We start from the raw sequence: 18,701 nt of genomic DNA, 5'->3' as shown, positions 1-18,701 counted from the left end.
TCGTGTCTGAAGCAGATAAGCTATGGTCTTCCTGGGCCTACCAATGTCCTAGAAGATGCATGGAGAACGGATATCTAAATCCCCACATTTGTCCGTCTGCCTTCGGTGTTAGCTTTCTGGAACTGCTGAATTAAGCCCAAAACGCCGCCTCCGCCAGCGATGGCGTCAATATTTTCGCCTTCATCGCCCTCATCCTCGTCCTTGCTGAGCGGGTTCATGCGCCAAGAATCGCCAAGGTTGCTGTCACTAGTGCCTGCACCTGCACTGGAAGTACCTGTACGAGCACCGGACTGCCGTGTTGTTGAATCATGGCCGTCTTGGGATAGCGGTTCTTCCTCGTCGTCGATAGGATCCGTAGACGGATGATGGGAGCGTCCGAGCCGGGAGCGCTGGTGCTGCTGAGGGGCGATTCGGGCTGCGGCGCGGAAGCCGGTGGTCGAGGGTTGGTGGTGCGGGTCAAGCAGGATGGACGGGGCTGGAGAGCGGTGGTCGAATCCTCCCATTTGCCTTGGCTTAGAGGTGCCAATCATTGATTGAGGGCCGAATGGCGCTCCAGGGGTCGGCCCAAGGCGTGTCTGGAGATGGTCAGGGCGATCAGGAAGAGCACCGAACCCGCCTGCAGTGGGCGATCCGAGGGTTGGCAAGGTTGGTGGTGGGTGGAATGGTCGCCGACTGGTAGCTTGATGAGTGGTACCGTAGTTGTCCAAGAAGCCATAGTAGGAAGCAAGCATCTTGCCGTCTTTAGTGGAGAAGTAGTCGGTGCGCAGATCTTGCTTGCCAGGGCCCCGGCGCCCGGGTCCGGCTTGGGAGAGAACGTTTGTGCCCTTCTTGAAGTCGAAGACTGCAAAAGAACAGAGATAGCCTACACCGTCAACGTGCACGGTGAACTCTCGGAAGAAGTCAATGAGGCGGTCACTGCACTTGGGCAAGCTGAACCACAGGACGAAAGGAGTGAAAATCATGCTCAAGATTTCTTCTAAGAATATCACAATTTTCATTTGATAGAGAATTGCGAATTCTTTCCGCACGTCGTCGCTGTGCAAACGGCCCTTCCAGCCGGACGGGAAGTAATGTGTAAAGTCGATCAGCTCGAGGAGTGCGTACTCGGGGTCGAAGACATCGGTCTCTTCGGGTGCCAGCCCTCGCGCAAAAGCCCAGACTGTTCCGAAAATACCAAGATAGAACAGCACAGTCCGGTCATGAGTAATCTCAAACCCAAGGAAGAGCTCTGGATCGATCACCGAGGCAAGGGCCAACACTGATGCGAGAGCCCCAGAGATAAAAGCAACGAAACGTGCCACTTGGACGGTCTTATCCTTGGGAAACTGGTCAATGTAGCGACTGGCGAATGGATAAGACATGTTAATCCGACGCTCAAAGAGATGCCAAAGCTCATTGAACTCGCGAAATTTCCATTCCGCCATAGGTGTATATTGGCGGGAACCGATTTGGCCCGGATTCTTCTTAAACTCGTTGAAGTACCGGAAGAAGTAGTGCATCATAAAATAGACCACGATAAAGGGTGCTACGAAAATGTTCATGACGCCAGCGAAAATAAAGCGCCGACGCAAGCCATCACTCAGTGCTCTTCGATGCGTGTCCTTGAGGAACAGGGTTCGCAGTTGGCCCTGCTCATTAAAGACATAGTCCATGACACAAAGATTGAGATTCCATTCCATGGTTCGGGAGAAAAGTTGTCGATTTTTGAGGAATGGAATAGGGAGAGTGAGGTCCAAAATATCCTTGTTTACCAAAGCGATCATATAATTCTCCTTTCTCATCAGGCGGTTAGCAATGTCGTGAGCGTCCATGCGCTGCTTTGACTGGCTGCCCAGGAATCTTCGATGTTTGGCAGAAACCGCCGCCGCGGTAGATGGATTTGAGTCTCTCAACGCCATCAGCCGACTGACCACTTCTTGCCAGGAAATCGTCTGAACCTCGGCATCTGAAACGCCGAGCAAGTAGAGATAGAAGTCATGCAGGTGTTTGAGCCTGCGGATGTCTAGTAGGTATTGGAAAAGCTTCCCGATCCAGAAGAAGCTGAAGAGCCACAACAAAAATGTGGACGACCCGGACATATTCGCTGTGCATTGGGGCACGAGGATATCATTCAGAGTCTTGCTCCGCCGGACCTTGGGATAATCAATGCAGTTGGTTAAGAATGTCGAGAAACCAACAACGAATGCAAATGTCCTATGTGTACTGTCAGATTCTCCTATGATTCTTTGAAAAGGGGGTTAATATCGGCTTACAAGAGATTCAGCACCCGGGTCAACAAAATAGACCAAATTCCGTTGCCTAAGAAGTATACGTAGACATCCTTCAAGAAATTATCCAAATCCTCGACGTTTGCCCACCGCCACATTGCTTTCTTCTTAGGGTCAACATTGGCAAGACCGGGGTGTTGGCCAGTAAGCCATCTCCCTATTGGATGACCGCTTTCACTTGGCGGTGGTTGTTGATGGACTCCTCGTTCATTCCAGCGGGCTTCCGTAGGTCGCGAGGACGGGCCAGGACTTGGGGTTCTTCGTCGATCCGAGCGATTATGAGACTGGGGAGGAGGAGGTAACCGTGACTTCAGATCTTCGTGATGACCTTCTACCAGCAGAGACTGAGGAACATCTTCATCATGATCATCGAGCTCATAGCCGAGTGGCGATTCTTGTGCCATCCACCGAGGCCGAGACGACTTGCGACGGCGGGTGCCAGATGGAGAAGCGCGCTCTTCAGGTGCCTTGACCGACCGTGCTTGGTTGAGCAACGCAGTGCTGGGGCTGACTATCTCACTATCCTGCGCATCGGCTAGTGCATCCTCCAGTTCCCGGTCACTATATTGTTCCTGTTGGTCTTCTATGACCAGGCCCGCACGTTCTTCGAGATCAGAGTATTCGGACCCGGCGTCATGTTGGCGAATGGTCTCGTAGACCGATGGTGAGCCAGTTGGGGGTAGGAATCGTGATAATATGTTAGAAGACATCATTTTGAATCAGACTGAAGGCTACAGTCAGACCACTCATGGCAACAGCTTCAGAAGCCAGTGATAGTGGTGATGAAATGCCATCCAGCGACGCTTGATAATGCGGAGTAATGAAGATCGCTATCAATACAGCAGGCTGAGTATTATCGGGTGGGAAATGGGTATGTGTCCTGATTGAGATAATTGTATCAGCTTATAAAGAAGTATGCATCTGACCTAGTCCTCGTGGTAACAGTCACCAGGAGCTGTGATCATTCCCTAGACCTGATAGCTATGATGACATAAAGAAGGGGGAACGGGCTTGGCGCCTCAGGCAGTTATCTAAAAGTCAGTCACGTGGGCTGCAGGTCAGCAGCCCACCTGTTAAGCTTTCCAAAGGTTATCATCCTCTGCACCCATTGGAACTCATAACTACTTCCTTTATTGGGCACATCAGTTTGTTTTAGGCTGTGTGTGTGTATAGCTCAAGGATTTCAGAAGTTATTCATAATGACTCTAGTCTGTCTCTTATGTCGCCGGACGACTGGCTGCCGACAGCCTGTGAGATTGGGAATTTTGATTCTGGAGACTTATGGGATTAATAACCTTGAAGCAACAGTCTTCATGTTGTACAGTCTCTATGGAAAAAATCATTGCCTTGCTTCCAGTAATCCTCCCCATTGGCAACCCTCCGTATCCTCCTACGCTAGGTAGCTCCGACGTGGGTGGAGTAGTTGCTTTTATAGCCTCAGATTGGGATCACTGGCTTCCCTAAGCAGTAGAAGTTGCTTATATTATTGCTATCCTGGTATCTTCCTACCTAGGTATGTTATGTTGATTTCTTAGTTTGTGTTGAATTCCTCAAAACCAGATGTCCTTATACGTATATCCACACCCATTATCCTCAATCTGAACTGAGTCTGTAATCCTGGTCGAAGATCTTATTTTTGGCTCCACTTTCGGGGATTTCCCTCAATCTGTTTTAGTAGGAGACTTCGACTACAACTTTGTGTAGGTCGGTATATTGTATCTACTCCGTACTCCCGTGAGTGTTTGCTCAGGTTCTGTACGTACCCACTTCTAGTTAGGACCAGGATCTGCGCCCCGGACACCACGTTGGGATGTTTGCATATTGCAGAGAACAGGCCATACGGAAACGGATTTCGTAAGTACAAGTATGTGGAAACTGGGAACCGCGGGACTTGAATAAATTCATATAATATATAGGATGCACGGCCAAAAACCGATGTCTCAAGCATAACCCCCATGACTCGAGATTAGTGGCCCCATTTCCACTAGTCCGGTAGTCCACTAGCCAGTGCGAGTCAGCGAAAAAGACGCCATGCAGTAATCTCTTCTAGAAAGTCTCTCGGCAGTTTAAGACCATCGGGAATCCGAATGGAAGGGGGAAACATGCACGCTAGTGAATTGGGGAAAGCTATTGATCTTGGTGTTCTCAAGTTCAGCTTAAACGTTATTTACTATACTGAGGTACTTCCCTTGCCCCGATTGCTTGTGCAATATATACTCGGTATCTTCGGTTAAAGGCTGAAAGCTAAAAGGCCGGGATTTGGATCTCCATGTACGGAGTACAGAGCAGATCAATAGTCCGAGCTTGCTCTGGGGATAATTTAGGATGTATGTTGGATGTATATGGAGGTGATGCCATCCATGTTGCGCTGTCATCGATGTAGCCTAAAACATTCTATAGAATAAAGAGATATAGCTGATATTAGAACTTGAAGAAAACTCCAGAGACCATATGTGTAAAAGGGTCAAGTGTTGCCATTGCCATTCCTCATTTATTTTTCCCCTATACAAACTCAGCTCCGCTATCCACTTCTTTCTCTCCCCTCCCCCTCCCCTCTCTATCTCTCTCTCTCTCTCTCTCTTTCTCTTTTCCTCTGGCGGTTGGCGATCTTCACCGTATCTTCCCGTTGAAATTTCAACTCGATTCTCCATTTATGGGGAATATTTTTCTTTGAAGCCCTTCCCCTCATTCTGCCCCCGTCCCAAAGCGGCCTACATTTGCTGGAATCCGCGACACATATACGCACACACAAACACCCCTCCTAGAGAGCATAATCAAAACCTCCCAATTTCAAAAGGGACTGATGAAGGTGTGTGCGCATCTCTTTAATCCCTATACCCTTTCAGCTTCCCCTCCCCTCCCCTCCCTCCTATAATAATGATATCACGCCCTTCCCACCAATTTCTCCCGGGTCGCTTTTTCCCAAGGACTATCACTGACACTGACAGCGACACTATCACTATCGACTGGCCGGAGGATTGGACGCTCACCGCATTCGCTAGGTTCTCCTGCATCTCTCAGACAAACGACGGTGACCCGCGCCTCCTTTGTCCTGGTCTCCCATTCCTTCCCCTCTTCCGGCGCCTGGACCGAATGTGCGACCCCGATACCCAACCTCTCATTGGACTCCATGTGGTCTCATAACAATTTCCTGGACAAAAAGCGACTCTCAATTATACAAGCGCAGCCGTGCCGCATACGTCGGGTGCCAAGAAGGTCTTCTTTCACCGATTGTTTCGAGGGAGGTTGTGTTGGGCGCGAGTAGGGAGTGAATCTGTTCTCTCCTTTCCTCATATATTGACGAGTTTCATTTTCGTTTTGTGTCCATCGCTTGTCGAGGGGGCTGTCTATAACCGAACGAGATGGACCCCGAGAATCCGAACGCGTTCAAGCGGAGCTCCATGCACCAAGCACTATACAGTCGTCCAGTGGAACGGCGTGCAAGCAAGAAGTCTTCATCTAGGGATCGGCATGGTATGGTCTATCCCGACAGTTTCCGAGACACTAGCATTCGAACTGTGACGCCAGAGTCGCACTCCCCCGCCAACCATTCCCCTTTATCCGAACCGGAGCACCTCACGGGTGCTTCCTCTTCGCCTCGAAATACCGTACGACCACGGCCCAACGAACCCGAACGTCGCCGAGATTTCAACAAGCACTCATCTGGGGCAGGCGAAGAAGATCCCCCGGCGGAAGCAAGGAGTCAACGGGCGCGATCGCGGACAACGGCAGCTGAGGAGCAACGCAACGACATCACCCCTAGCACCTTCAAAGCTCGAACGCGGGTCGGGTCAATTAACACAGCCAGTCCGTCTCAACCAAAATTGCCTGAAGATCCCTCGTCATCCATCGGTTTTCCGTCGATTGAGACCCCGAAATACAGCAGCCAGACCGTCCCTCGCCATCGACTGAGTAAAGCTGCCGGCCTGGTCGCCGGTGGAGCACAAAATCAAGACTCGTTTTCCTCACCCCTCTCGGGCGCGGAAGCAACAAAGATCCTGCAGTTGATGAAGACTACCTGTGGTAGAATGCATGGAATCCTATCCTTTCGAACAGCCTCGACCACTGCCTGGACATCCGGATACTGCGCCATTAACGTCGCTACTGGAAGTCTCATTTACCAAGCCAAGGGGGAGCCGGCATTGGCCAAAACGTTGATTCCCGATCTACGTGGTTGTCGAGTTCGTACACTGTGGGATCCTGAGCTCCAATGCACCTATCTGAGCGTCCACACATTTACCTCTGGGCTTGGGATACAACTGCGACCTCACGTGAACGAGACCTTTGATTCCTGGCTTGCGGCTCTACTTTGCTGGCAACCAATTCGGCCCAAAGGTGTTCAGAACAAGATGACAAAGCCTCAAGAGGTTGTGATTGGAGACCGCCGGATTCCCGAACGTCGACGCAACTCGGAAAGTGCGGCACAAAAGGATGCAACTATCATCAAAGTTGGCAAGATGCTTCTATGGGACAAGCCGTCTGCTTCCGGTGCAATGCCGGTGTCCGGACGCCGCGTGTCCACGTACAGACAGTCAAGGGCCCTTTCTTCCTCATGGCAGAAGGTGAGCTGCACACTACAGGAAAACGGCTTTTTTAAACTCTACACGGAATCCGACGTGGCTCTCCTGGCGTGTGTGCAGTTATCTCAATTATCGCGCTGCGCTATTCAGCAACTGGACCCCTCGGTGTTGGATGATGAGTTTTGCATTGCTATCTACCCTCAATATACGGCACACCCAGTATCCGATTCCAACCTGCGGCCTATATACCTTGCTCTTGAAAGCCGCGTTCTCTTTGAGGTATGGTTTGTGCTTCTCCGCGCATTCACAATCCCAGAACTTTACGGTCCTGTGTCTCAGGGAGAGGATCCCGATAAAACGCCAGAAGCTGAGACCACCGACCCACCCTCGACCAAAGACATGTTCCGGATTGAACGATTCTTGAGCTTGAAAATTGTGGAGGCGAAGCTGTTTCGTGCCAGAGAGGAAGACACTCCCCGGAGCCGAAAGGCATCAAGATCACATGGCATGCCTGTCTCAAGCTCGAAGGCCAGCGACTATTACACGGAGGTGCTTCTAGATGGGGAAATTCGTGGCAAGACTGCTGTGAAATATCGCACCATGAATCCTTTCTGGCGGGAAGATTTCCTCTTCCCTGATCTGCCGCCAGTACTATCACAAGCCTCTATCCTCGTCAAAACTCTTAATCCGACACAGAGAGACTGGACACTTGTCGCCAACGGAACATACGCACCCAATCAAGATGTGAGTGCTATGAACATGCTGGATGAGATCGAGATTTCTGCAAATGACATCATCTTCGGACGGGTAGACCTGCGACTTGAAGAATTGGAAGCCGGCGTGGATATCGAAAAGTGGTGGCCTATCCTGGATAATCAAGACCAGGCAATTGGCGAGATGTTCATGAGAGCCCGGATGGAGGAAACCGTTGTCTTGATGTCCGATGAGTACTCGGCGATGTCGGAACTTCTCCACTCCTTCACCAATGGCCTCACAATAAACATAGCACAACTGATGTCATCGGAGCTAAATCACCTGGCCGAGATGCTTTTGAACATCTACCAGGTCTCGGGGTCAACGGTGGAATGGATCTCAGCCTTGGTTGAAGATGAAATCGATGGGGTCCACAAAGAATCCACCACCAACCGGCTGAGGTATACGACGAGGATTCATTCGAACAACTCACAGGAGACTAGTCAAGAGCGCGAGGTCCTTGTCAGGGACATGGGAAGGACGGCCACTGTGGAGGCTAACCTCTTGTTTCGTGGAAACTCACTTCTAACCAAGGCCCTCGATCTTCACATGCGTCGTTTGGGCAAGCAGTATTTGGAGGAGACTATCGCGGAACGACTACGTGATATCGATGAGAGCGATCCGGAATGCGAAGTCGATCCATCTCGAGTTCCACGCCATGAGGATCTTGATCGCAACTGGCGAAACCTTACAGCCCTCACTACAAGCGTGTGGAACTCCATTGCGGGATCTGCGTCGAGGTGTCCTCCAGAACTGCGCCGCATCTTCCGGCATGTTAGGGCATGTGCAGACGATCGCTATGGTGACTTCCTCCGGTCTGTGACGTACAGTAGTGTTTCTGGTTTCCTGTTCCTACGCTTTTTCTGCCCGGCCATTCTGAACCCGAAGCTTTTCGGCCTCTTGAAAGGTATAGAATACGCCCGTATCTTTGTGTTTTTTTTTTTTTTTTTTTCTTTTTGCTAACCACCTCCAGATCACCCTCGTCCTCGTGCACAGCGAACTTTGACCCTCATTGCCAAAGCTTTGCAGGGTCTGGCCAATATGACAACATTCGGCAATAAAGAACCTTGGATGGAACCGATGAACAAATTCCTCGTCGCTCATCGCTCGGAATTCAAGGACTTTGTTGATTCGGTTTGTGCTATCCCCGCCGACCGACCAGTTCCTGTCGTCACACCCTCCTACACCACTCCCATCCAAATCCTTGGGCGGTTGCCGCCCACATCGCGTGAGGGATTCCCTAGCCTTCCATTTCTCATTGACTATGCTCGCTCCTTCGCAAACTTGATACGTGTCTGGCTTGACATCTCCCCCGAACGACTCAACGAATTGACCGAGCTGGACGTTAGCCTGGCTAAGTTCCAGAAAGAAGCCCTTCGCTTGCAGGCACGCACTGGGGAGTGTCTCAGACGAGCAGAGCAAGCCGAGCGGCCAAATGGGAACCTTGAGATCAAATGGGAAGCACTGGTGGATTCGATGGAACGACCCGTAACCTTCTACGACGAAAGCTCAAGCAAACCCAGTACCCCGGCGCCAGAAACGTCAACTAGTACTGCACCGGCCCCAAGCAGCCATCGCAATTCGATTGGCTACTTTGCTACGCGTCCTGCACTTCCCCGCCGGTCCACTGACCACGTCCCCGATGCCGAGGATGACACACCCCCAAGCTCATCATCGGCGACTTGGGACCAAAGCCGCATTCCATTCTCCATCCCACGTTGGTCCGACCCACGCGACAGCACCGGAAGCTCGAAGAACTCCTCGACCTACTCGCTCGAGAACTCCGATTCCTCCAAGGCACGCAGGGCCAGCGTCACGAAAGAGTCCTCCTCGAGCAAGTACCGCTTCTTTGACTTTGTTCCTGCACCCTCCCGACGCAAGGCCAAGGACCGTGACCAGAATCAAAACCACTCGCACGAGGATCTACGCAATGAATCTTAATGCACCAATGTCTGCCCATGCAATCTCCTTTTATCCTTGCACGTTTTTGATTTTGTTCTTCCTCTCCTACCTCTTTCCATGTGCTCATGATTTCAACGTTCCTCTTTTCTCCCCTTCTCTCTCTCTCAACTCCCCCTTTCCATCTTGCCTCCTCGAGTTTTGTTCTTCTTGGTCATCTATATGTCTATGTTCTCCTCTAAAGCATGTGTCATGGTGTTGATACCCATTCCTTCTTTTGATTGTGTGTTTCATGGCCCCCTCCCTTATACACATCTCCCCCAGCCCAGCTCTAAGATAAAACAAAGAGAGCTGAAAAGTAAGGATCTGGATTTTTTGGGAAAGGGAAAAAAAGAACACGATCTGATTTTGAACTCGGCTGAGGCTCTTGTGTTTTTCTCCTTTTTCGTCGTGCTGAGGAATCATTTGATCCTTTTGTGTTTGGATTTCCCTTGGAGATGGTGGCCATCGTGTAAATACCTTTTACTCTTTTTATATTCTTCCAATAGATGGAATGGATTGGTGTTTTCGTTTTGGAAAGTTGATACACAATTGCAGTGCTTGTAACTCTGTTATTAGATAGAAATGGCAACATCAGATGCTGTTCATTGAGTACCTCTGTACATCGGATCAGAACACATATCAAATGTCACCTTTGGCCATAACAAGACAGTAGGGGTTAAACAGAACCCTAGGCAACACCCCTCCCACAACACCGCTTCGAAAGAAGATCGAAACACATATCAAAACAATTAGCAAATAAGCTGTGCAGCGACATGCTGCAAGAAACAGCAGTAAAGATATCAGCGAAGAATACATCACTTCCATAAGCAGAGCTTGCCACTAGCGGTGCCCCCAGCAACCCAGTTCTTGCTACGATGGAATACAGCCACAGCAGGAACAGCGGTGATGCCGTCGCCACCAAGCTGGGCGAGCTGGTCACCACTGCTACTGTACACATCGACAAAACGGTTCATATTGCCAATGCAGAACCGCTGGATGGGAGACTGCGGGTTCAGCTGCCATTGAGGACGGAGACTATAAGAAAGTTAGGGCTTCGCGCTTCGGCAAACACAAAAGGGAGGAAACATAAGGGAAGAAGCGATAATCATACATGGTCACCCAGCGGCCAGTCTGGCAGTTGTGGCGGACAACCGTATCGGGGACAAAGTCCTTTTCTCCAAGCTTGTGTCCCTGCTTCCACGAAGAAAGGCCCTTTGCACCAACGTCGTATATTTTCAACGTGTCATCGTATGACGACGTCGCAATCTGCCCAGCAGCATTGAAAGCTGCGTGGGAGACTGACAGCCGGCTTTCGTGTTCAGCTACTGGAGTGGGATCATCCGGCGAGAGTTTGCGCAAGTCCCATAACCGCAGGAATCGATCCAGACTAGCCGTGGCGAAGTAATTGGGCTGGGAAGGACACAAGGTGAAGCCCCCGATTTTCTTCTCGGAGAGTTCCCAGCTGGACACGTTACTGTCTTTTCTTGGCGTTCGGGTGTCATACCGCCCGAATCCACCTTGCAATGTAGTCCAGTACAAGGTGTTCGGATCATCGGGTGCCATGTCTACTCCGGAAAGTGCCTCGTCGATGTTGGTGGACTCGGGGGCATAGGTCTCTGAAGACACCATCTTCTCCAAGTCCAGGGATCGAATGGAGCTGTCATAACTGGCTGTGTACAGGTGTGTTGGCTTTGATGGGTTGACCATCATTGCGCTGATGGTCCGGGTATGTGGCTTGAGGGTGGTGAGGACTGGGTCTGGGTCATCGTCATCTTCGTCGTCGTCTTCGCCCGCCAATGGCTTTTCCTGAGAGGCATCCAACATGCCCAGATGGCCCAGCTTGTCGCCCGCGAAGATGAGAGGTTTAGACTCCGACGGGTGAAAGGCCATGCTGTATACACGCTCCGGGGTAATCTTGATGCCTGTAATGGTCGAGAATGCGTTAGAATGGTAGGTTGTCAACATAGAGAGTATAGTCATTACGTTGAGGGTCCCAGGATTCCCACAATTGGAGCCCATTCATCTCCTCGCGAAGGGCCTTCAGATCTTTGTCCGTTGTTTTCTCAATCTCGTCGTCTCCGAAGGTCCTTTCATAGGGTTTCGCAACACCCTTGGTGATGACATCTACGCCGATCAAGCTATCGGCGCTCAGCTTTTGGCCCGAAACAAACATATCCGCCTGGCTGAACGAGTCTGTCCGGCGCATCCTCTTGAGTCTATCCGCTTCGCGCATTGCCTCATACTCGTCGTCGGCCTTGCGCTTTGCTACTTCACTTTCGGCTGCAATGCCCTTGAGGCGTGAGGATGTCCGCCGAGGCGTAACGGCCTCTTCCTCGGTTTTCACCTTAGGAGTTGGGCGCTTTTTCGGTTTTGCGCCATTGGTGCCGGAAGTCTTGGGGCTTGCGAAGAGCCCCGAGGATTGAGATTCGAGAGTAAGTTTTTTCAACAGCGCATCGCGCTCTGCAATGTTCGCCAAACGCTGCTGTTCAAATTCCGACAACTCACTTTTCCCTGGCATGTTGGTTTCGGGGTCTTCGGGCGTGCTTGATTCGTATGCAGTTTGCGCCTCGGGGGTGCGAGGCACGTCCTCGACACGCGTGGACCGGTTACACGACATCATGTGACTTTGCGGAAAGCTGATCGCCGATAAGCCCGTGCTTGTGAAAAAAGAGACGAAGTAATCTTCTTGTCGTTTCTCTTTTTTGGATACAAGTTGCAAGGTTTGAACAGGTGGAAGAGAAGATAGAAGTAAGCTCTATCAAGATTGGATTTACTCTGAGAAGTGCACGAACAAGGCTGCGCAACTGCAGACCTAACGACTTGGCAATGGCAACAAATATTACCCAGCTATGCTTCCTCTCAAGAAGCACTTCTACAGCTCCTTTCCTATACCACACTCGAACACTTACGCCACTCTCGTCCGCGGCCCGAAAACAATTTAATCGCCGTTTCCCGCGCTCTTTTTCCATTCAGACCAACGCCGAGGCCAATGATGCGACGGAGAACAAAGCATCAGCGGAGGACGACAGTCAAAATACTTCTGAACAGTCAATTGCCTCCAGCTCAACGAGTGAGGTAGCTCCAAAACCGCGACGAAGCTACCTACAGAAACGAGCAGCATCTGTATCCCAAAGGCCTAGTCTCAGACCATCTGCGGTGAAGAAGACAACGAAAACAGCACCGAAGATCACAAACCAGGAGAAAATGGTATTTGGAGGACTGCTAGAGCAGCTTGGATTTAAACACGATGGGGAGACTACCGAGGCGAGCTCAATGAAGCCAATGAGCGAGGAGAAGAAGGCGGAGATGGCCGAGCTCGTGTCGGTATTCAACAATCTGCTCAAAGACCCCAGGCAAAAGAAGGCGGCTTTAAAAGTTAAGGAGCAGCAGAAGGACGACTATTCTTCTCATCGGAGACAAGAAAAGTCAAAAACGGAAGAACAAGTCCCAGCGGAGAATCAAGGTCCAAAGCGAATCTATCTCCGTGATCTGGGCTACTCCGAGCCCGCCACAGCCAGTGCTGCCGAAGTAACCGTCAGCCTGCGGAGGGCGATTGAGATCGTCGTCAAATCAGAATCAGAGCACATCGAATTCGCACTTTTCCAAGCCATCGAGGATGGCAAGGGCGACCTGGGTGTGTGGGAGGTATGCAAAGAGCGCATCTTCTCCATGCTGCGCCACCTGGACGAGCAATCTCTCGAGGAGGCTTCAGACCCAGAGAATCTGAGCACAACAGACCAGTCCAAACCACACACTCGGTCGTCAGGACCTCTCCGAGTCCCAGCCGTCGTCCCAGTCGCCCCCGTCGTGGTATCTCTATACCCGAAGACCCTCTTGGTCGCCTTCCGCCTGCTGAACACTCACTTCCGCGATTCCCCGCTCATCCCCCAGTTCCGCCCGACTATCAAAGGCTACGGCCGTGTCTCTGCTTTCCTCGGTGCTTCATCTGGCCTATACGATGAATTGATCCACTACCACTGGCGAGTATGCAAGGATCTTCCCGCTGTGGTATCTATCCTCCGTGAGATGAACCAGCTGGGCATCAACCCGAGCAGCAAGTCCCGCGGTATGTTGACCGGACTTATCATTCGCCAAGGCCGGGACGTGGAGGCTCATCGGAAATCCCCAAGTGAGAAGACTTTCTTCTGGGACTTGCCGTCTAACAAGGAGGCATTCCATGAGCTCACCCGTAAAGATGGGTGGATGGATCAGATCGAGGCGCGTTCAGAAGAAGAGGCGTGGCAGCGTCAGGCTACTCGGGCTTTCCCCCGCTGAGCTCTTGGGTTATCTTGCACAGGTTGCTTTAATGTATAGAGTGTAGACTTATCATGTATCATAATATCATCAGCGAAACCATCTCAAGCATCATGTTAATACATCGTTCTTCATCATTCGACTGTAATGCTATTCCAAAAGTAATGTATGTACACGAAGAATCCATCGAAAGAAAAAGACCAAAAGCCAGCCCTAAATCCCTAGCTTGACTGGAGGAAAAGAAACCAAAAAGGAAATGAACCACCCACCATATGGGTTTGTACAGAGCTTTCGTTCTCTACAAACCCCCTATGAATCCCCAAAACTTTTCCGCATTGAAGGTAAACTGGTTATCCTCCTTCCACAGATCGTCAAAAGCAGTAAAAAGCACCAAATCCTCCCTCCGGTGATCAAAACTCTTCCTCAAACTCGCAATAGCCGCATCCTGATTTTTCGCCGAAGGAATAGCAACCCCATTCGCATCCCCAGCATGCGGCCACCCAGACTCCGTAATCATAGTACGCTTCCCACCCGCTCTCGCAGAGATACTACGCGCCTGCTCGAGCGCATACGCACCCGCACCCTCAGGCCGCTGAGTAGCATCGAAGAAAGCATGGCAGTTTGCAGCGCAGTAGTCGGAGACATGGCATAGTTCCGGGTGGTCGAGTAGGACGGAGAAGGTATCTACTGTGACGACGGGGCCTTTGTAGCCCTGGGCACGGAGCACGGAGCGTGCTTTTTGCACGGCGGCCACGACGTCGCCGGCGGAGTTGGTGCCGGCGTTTACAAGCTCATTGCCGACGGCGATCGTGTGGAAGATTGACCAGTCTTTTTTGCCGTCCGGGCCTGTTACTGCGTCGCCGAAGGCGCTGAGGCTTCCTGGGAAATTGGTTAGGTCGTAGACGCCGGCGAAAACGCGCATGTTGTGTCGTCGTGCGGCGTTGGTTACTGTTTTCGTTTGGTCGCAGTCTGTGCCGTAGATGCGGACGAAGGAGTATTCGGAGATTCGGTCTATGTCTTGGTTCACTTCTTCTTGGTTCTTGCAGGTGCGGTCTGCTTTGTATGGAGAGTAGGAGATACCGAAGTGGGCGTGCGGGTGCGGGTGCGGGTGCTTGTGAGGATAGGGATGAGGAACGGGCGGTTTGGGGTGGGCATGTGGGTGTTGCAGCTCCTTGGGCTTTCCTTTGGCTGGGATATGGTGGTCGTTCATATCATCGTTGTTCTTGGATAGAACATGTGCCGGTCCTATACCGGACCCATCCGTGCCTGGGATTGATATTGGGGGTTGCTTTGATGGAGGAGTTAGGGCTGGCTTTTGCTGGGAGATAAATATCTCTTCTCTTCTTCGGGGACAGTTCTATCTACTAACATTCTCGTGTAGTGCAGGGGTCAAGGCCTGAACGTAGTGAGTTTCCGTGCTGATACGCTCTCCCTTCTCATTGACCCAGACGACTACCTCTTTGGTAAAGGGTAGTTGGGCGACATCTCCACGAGGTTGTTTCTCAACTATGGCAAATCAGCAAAATCCAGTATAAACATGAGATTATATCCAAGGATGAACAATGATGTTCTTACCACCAGCTTTGGCGCAAACACCACATGCGAGTAGCAAGCCAACAAGCGCCTTGCTCAGGCGCTTCATTTCCAGCTGAATTCTTCCTAGGAAAGCTGATCTGTAAATCCCTCGAGTGAAGTGGTCTGAACTTAGTCTTTGAACTTAGTCGACGGCGATCATAACATGAGTAACTTTGCAATCATCTAGAAAAGGAAACCCACGCATATGGTGCCGATCGGACCCATTATAACCGTTCTAACAGACTCGAGCACGGAGTTCCACCTACGTGGACTTATTAGCAGAGCATGTAAAGGCAAGGATAGCCAAGCATAGCGCCTCGATCTGGGGAGGACATGTGGAATGGAATCTGGGAGTTTCCAATTTCCAAACATGCCTATTGGCTTGGTTGGACCCCTTTGGCCTCCGATTTCCTCGGCAGAGAGATCTTGGTTCGGGACATCATACAAGAGCTCGAAGTTGGAGATGGACCGGGAATGCTCTTGATGATGGAGTAGATGGAATGCGGGGCACATTCTCAGGAGTGTCTCGGAGACACAGAGGGATTCGTTAAGAATGCGACATAGAATGCTGGCCAGAAGTATCTGATATTATTGAGAGACATTGGAAGGGGCCGGGGGAAGGGGCAGTTCTAGGGTTGAAGCCTGGCCCGGACATATTAGGCTTTCGGTTGCTGATGATGCTCAGGACCACCAAATGAACGGTGAGGGGACATTTGAATTCTGGATTCTGTGATATCTGACTGGCAGACGATTCGACCTTGTGGCCGTGGATACTACTATAGTGAAAGTAAAAAAGAAAAAGCAAATAAATCGGAACATGATGCAATACCGTCCATTCCATAGGACAAACGGGGTTCCGGGTCTGAATAATGTATGAAAAAAATAGACACATCCTTGAAGCAAAGAGCCAAGGACAGAAGAATAGTATTAAACAACCTAAAGCCATGCACAGGTAAAGAATCATACCGCCAACGAAGAGAGAAAAAGGCGGGCCTGTGCAAGGCATGCAATAAGAATGTATATCGACAAGGTAACAATACAAGTATTGAAGGGGCATTAGGGCGTAGGTCGACTGAGGAGAAGAGAGAATCGATAGATGCCGAAGTCATAGTGGGCGTGAGCAGTCATCGGATATCTGGTCAGGACCAGAAGCTAAGAGGCAAAAGAAGGAATTACTTCCTCTTGCTCATCACCTTGGTAATCGCATGTCGAATGATTGTTCCCGCCTTTTCAATCTCTTTCTTGGTGAGACCGGTAGTGACGCACACCTTCAGGGCTGCCGGGACAACCTGCTTGGGCTCGAAGTTGTCCTCGAGGGTCTTCAGTCGCGTGATTAGAACACCGTTGGCGAGAGACTGCGAGAAAATTAGAGATGGACTCAAAGAGGGTTATAATGGGAGACAATGTATAGTAAGTACCTCGTCGACTGCATCTTGTAGCAAGAACTGCTGGTCGTCTGGTGTGAGCCGCTTAGCAGCCACAACCTCCGGCTTGATGACCAGGATCAGGATAGGATTCTCAGGCGCGCTGGTGCAGTAAACCCAGTCACTCCGGGGATCCAACTGAGCCCGCATGGCCTTTGTGAGTTCCCGAAGTTGTGACACTGTCTCAGGGTTGTTCTGAAGGATGTTGATAGTGGCACTGGCGGTAGTCGAGAGCAGAGCGGGAAGCGCAGCGGAGAAGGTATATGCAGCGGCCGAAATACGCTGGTGGTGAACAATCTCCTCTGAACCAGCACAGAAGCCGCCACCAGCAACTAGGGGACCAGCCAGTGACCCCACAATCATATCAACTTCGGCAGCATCGACGTTCTGGTGCTCCGTGATACCACGGCCAGTGCGTCCCAAAACACCAAAGGACCAGGTTTCATCAAGGATCAGACGGAACTTGTACTTGAGTCTGAGTTCAATCTGCGACAGTTGTAAGCACGGGTAAAATGATTGGTAACATGACTTAAGTTAACGGGGTCACATACGATCTTGGGCAAGTCCGCCATGTCACCGTAAGACTCAAATAAACCCTCCGTAATAATAAATCTGCGAGTCAGGGGTTTCCGGGCTTGCTCCTTGGTGACCTTCGCGAGCACCCGCTCCAGATCCTCCATGTCATTATGCTCATACCACCGGACAATGCTTCGAGAGATCTGAATACCCTTGCGAATTGCAAAGCTAACCCCCTTATCTGCGACGATGATATCTCCACGCTTCGAGAAGGCAGGAATAACACTGGAAATTGTGGAGAAGGCTTGGGAGTACATAATGCAAGCCGCGGTCCCTATGAACGCCGCCACATCATCTTCTGTCTTCATGTGAACATCCTGTGTGCCGTAGAAACCACGGGGTCCGCAGGGACCGACTCCATAAGCGCGGAGTGTCTGGATTGCCTGTTCCTTGAGGGACTCATTCGTATTGAAGTTGTAAAAATTGAAGGAGCCAAGGTTTGTAACGGTGCGGCCGTTGGCCAGTTTCGATTTGGGGCCTACGGGACTGCAGATCCAATTTCATCTGTCAGTAAAATGTCCGCTGAGTACGCCAGGCTGAAGCGATGGGGACGATTGGGGTACAATACCCGACTATGACGGTGCGTTTATCAACTTCCATCTCCTCCAACGTCGTCGGGCTCCCGACGAGGGGCTCTGGGGTCCATTCGTCCACAAGGTCATCAATCTCATCTTCCGTGAGTGGTACGACGCCCGGTTTAGTCGAATACTTGGGCGCTAGTAGATATCGCACGGCGAAAAGGAAGAGGAAAAGTTCAACGGCAGAACGAATTGGGTCATCTTGGTAGCTTGATTTCACGTAGCGGAGGAGGATTGCGGAACCAGGCACACGGTGAAATAGATCCGCGAGTTCATGCAGGTATATGGAAAGGATACGCTGGGTCTCCTGGAGATCCATGGCGGACGGTTGGAAAACGCGCGAGTTGTGGGTGCGCCAGGCCAGCGAGATACCAGAAACGCAATAGGTTAAAGAGAGACGCGAGAGATAGGTGTGTATGATGGAGGGAAGATGAAACGGGGGGCTCGGAGCCCTGGGAACCTCCGTGTCACGTGACATATGCGTTCGGCCACAGGCATTGCAGGTTCTTGGGAGATTGTTTGATTGAATTTAGGGACTACAACTTGAGTATTGTCAAGGAGGATTTCTCGAAAGCAATGCAATTTAATTCCGGTAGAAGTGTAAAATAAAACAAGCAAAGAAAGCTGGAAAAACGAAGGTAAACCCCCGAGGATGACTTGGAAGACTCCTTCATACAAGTGTCATTCCACAAACAATATTTGGAAGCAACCATCCATTAAGATCAAATTGTGCGCCCGTGAGTTCAGAAAAATGCAGCGAATTTTAGTAAACGCATAACTTTGTACAAAGCATTCCGATGTCGTTTCGCCGAA

General features: G+C 50.8%; 7 protein-coding genes across 7 annotated transcripts; 2 read left to right on the top strand and 5 right to left on the bottom strand.

Annotated features, from left to right (window-relative positions):
* Positions 1-74: 74 nt before the first annotated feature.
* atgI (autophagy protein ATG9) lies at positions 75-2,980 on the bottom strand (the record flags this gene model as incomplete). Its single annotated transcript, XM_056717272.1, has 2 exons — positions 75-2,193; positions 2,253-2,980. 2 exons carry the CDS (start codon positions 2,978-2,980, stop codon positions 75-77), a joined length of 2,847 nt encoding a protein of 948 aa, XP_056564894.1.
* A 2,170-nt stretch (positions 2,981-5,150) lies between these two features.
* Positions 5,151-5,399, bottom strand: N7489_011522 (uncharacterized protein; the record flags this gene model as incomplete). Its single annotated transcript, XM_056717271.1, has 1 exon — positions 5,151-5,399. The coding sequence occupies one exon, from the start codon at positions 5,397-5,399 to the stop codon at positions 5,151-5,153; it is 249 nt and encodes an 82-aa protein (XP_056564893.1).
* A 230-nt stretch (positions 5,400-5,629) lies between these two features.
* N7489_011521 (GTPase-activating protein BUD2) lies at positions 5,630-9,481 on the top strand (the record flags this gene model as incomplete). Its single annotated transcript, XM_056717270.1, has 2 exons — positions 5,630-8,447; positions 8,514-9,481. The coding sequence occupies 2 exons, from the start codon at positions 5,630-5,632 to the stop codon at positions 9,479-9,481; spliced, it is 3,786 nt and encodes a 1,261-aa protein (XP_056564892.1).
* Positions 9,482-10,296: 815 nt separating this feature from the next.
* N7489_011520 (WD domain protein) lies at positions 10,297-12,101 on the bottom strand (the record flags this gene model as incomplete). Its single annotated transcript, XM_056717269.1, has 3 exons — positions 10,297-10,516; positions 10,593-11,403; positions 11,465-12,101. 3 exons carry the CDS (start codon positions 12,099-12,101, stop codon positions 10,297-10,299), a joined length of 1,668 nt encoding a protein of 555 aa, XP_056564891.1.
* A 206-nt stretch (positions 12,102-12,307) lies between these two features.
* On the top strand, positions 12,308-13,756 carry N7489_011519 (uncharacterized protein; the record flags this gene model as incomplete). Its single annotated transcript, XM_056717268.1, has 1 exon — positions 12,308-13,756. One exon carries the CDS (start codon positions 12,308-12,310, stop codon positions 13,754-13,756), a length of 1,449 nt encoding a protein of 482 aa, XP_056564890.1.
* A 277-nt stretch (positions 13,757-14,033) lies between these two features.
* scw4 (putative cell wall glucanase (Scw4)) lies at positions 14,034-15,377 on the bottom strand (the record flags this gene model as incomplete). Its single annotated transcript, XM_056717267.1, has 3 exons — positions 14,034-15,053; positions 15,105-15,241; positions 15,311-15,377. The coding sequence occupies 3 exons, from the start codon at positions 15,375-15,377 to the stop codon at positions 14,034-14,036; spliced, it is 1,224 nt and encodes a 407-aa protein (XP_056564889.1).
* Positions 15,378-16,482: 1,105 nt separating this feature from the next.
* Positions 16,483-18,207, bottom strand: lcbA (serine C-palmitoyltransferase subunit lcbA; the record flags this gene model as incomplete). Its single annotated transcript, XM_056717266.1, has 4 exons — positions 16,483-16,665; positions 16,729-17,220; positions 17,286-17,796; positions 17,879-18,207. 4 exons carry the CDS (start codon positions 18,205-18,207, stop codon positions 16,483-16,485), a joined length of 1,515 nt encoding a protein of 504 aa, XP_056564888.1.
* Positions 18,208-18,701: the final 494 nt, after the last annotated feature.

The sequence above is a fragment of the Penicillium chrysogenum genome (assembly GCF_028827035.1).
Source record: "Penicillium chrysogenum strain IBT 35668 chromosome Unknown utg000005l_segment0_segment0, whole genome shotgun sequence".
Lineage (NCBI taxonomy): Eukaryota > Fungi > Ascomycota > Eurotiomycetes > Eurotiales > Aspergillaceae > Penicillium > Penicillium chrysogenum.
This window is presented reverse-complemented; position numbering and strand designations above follow the sequence as displayed.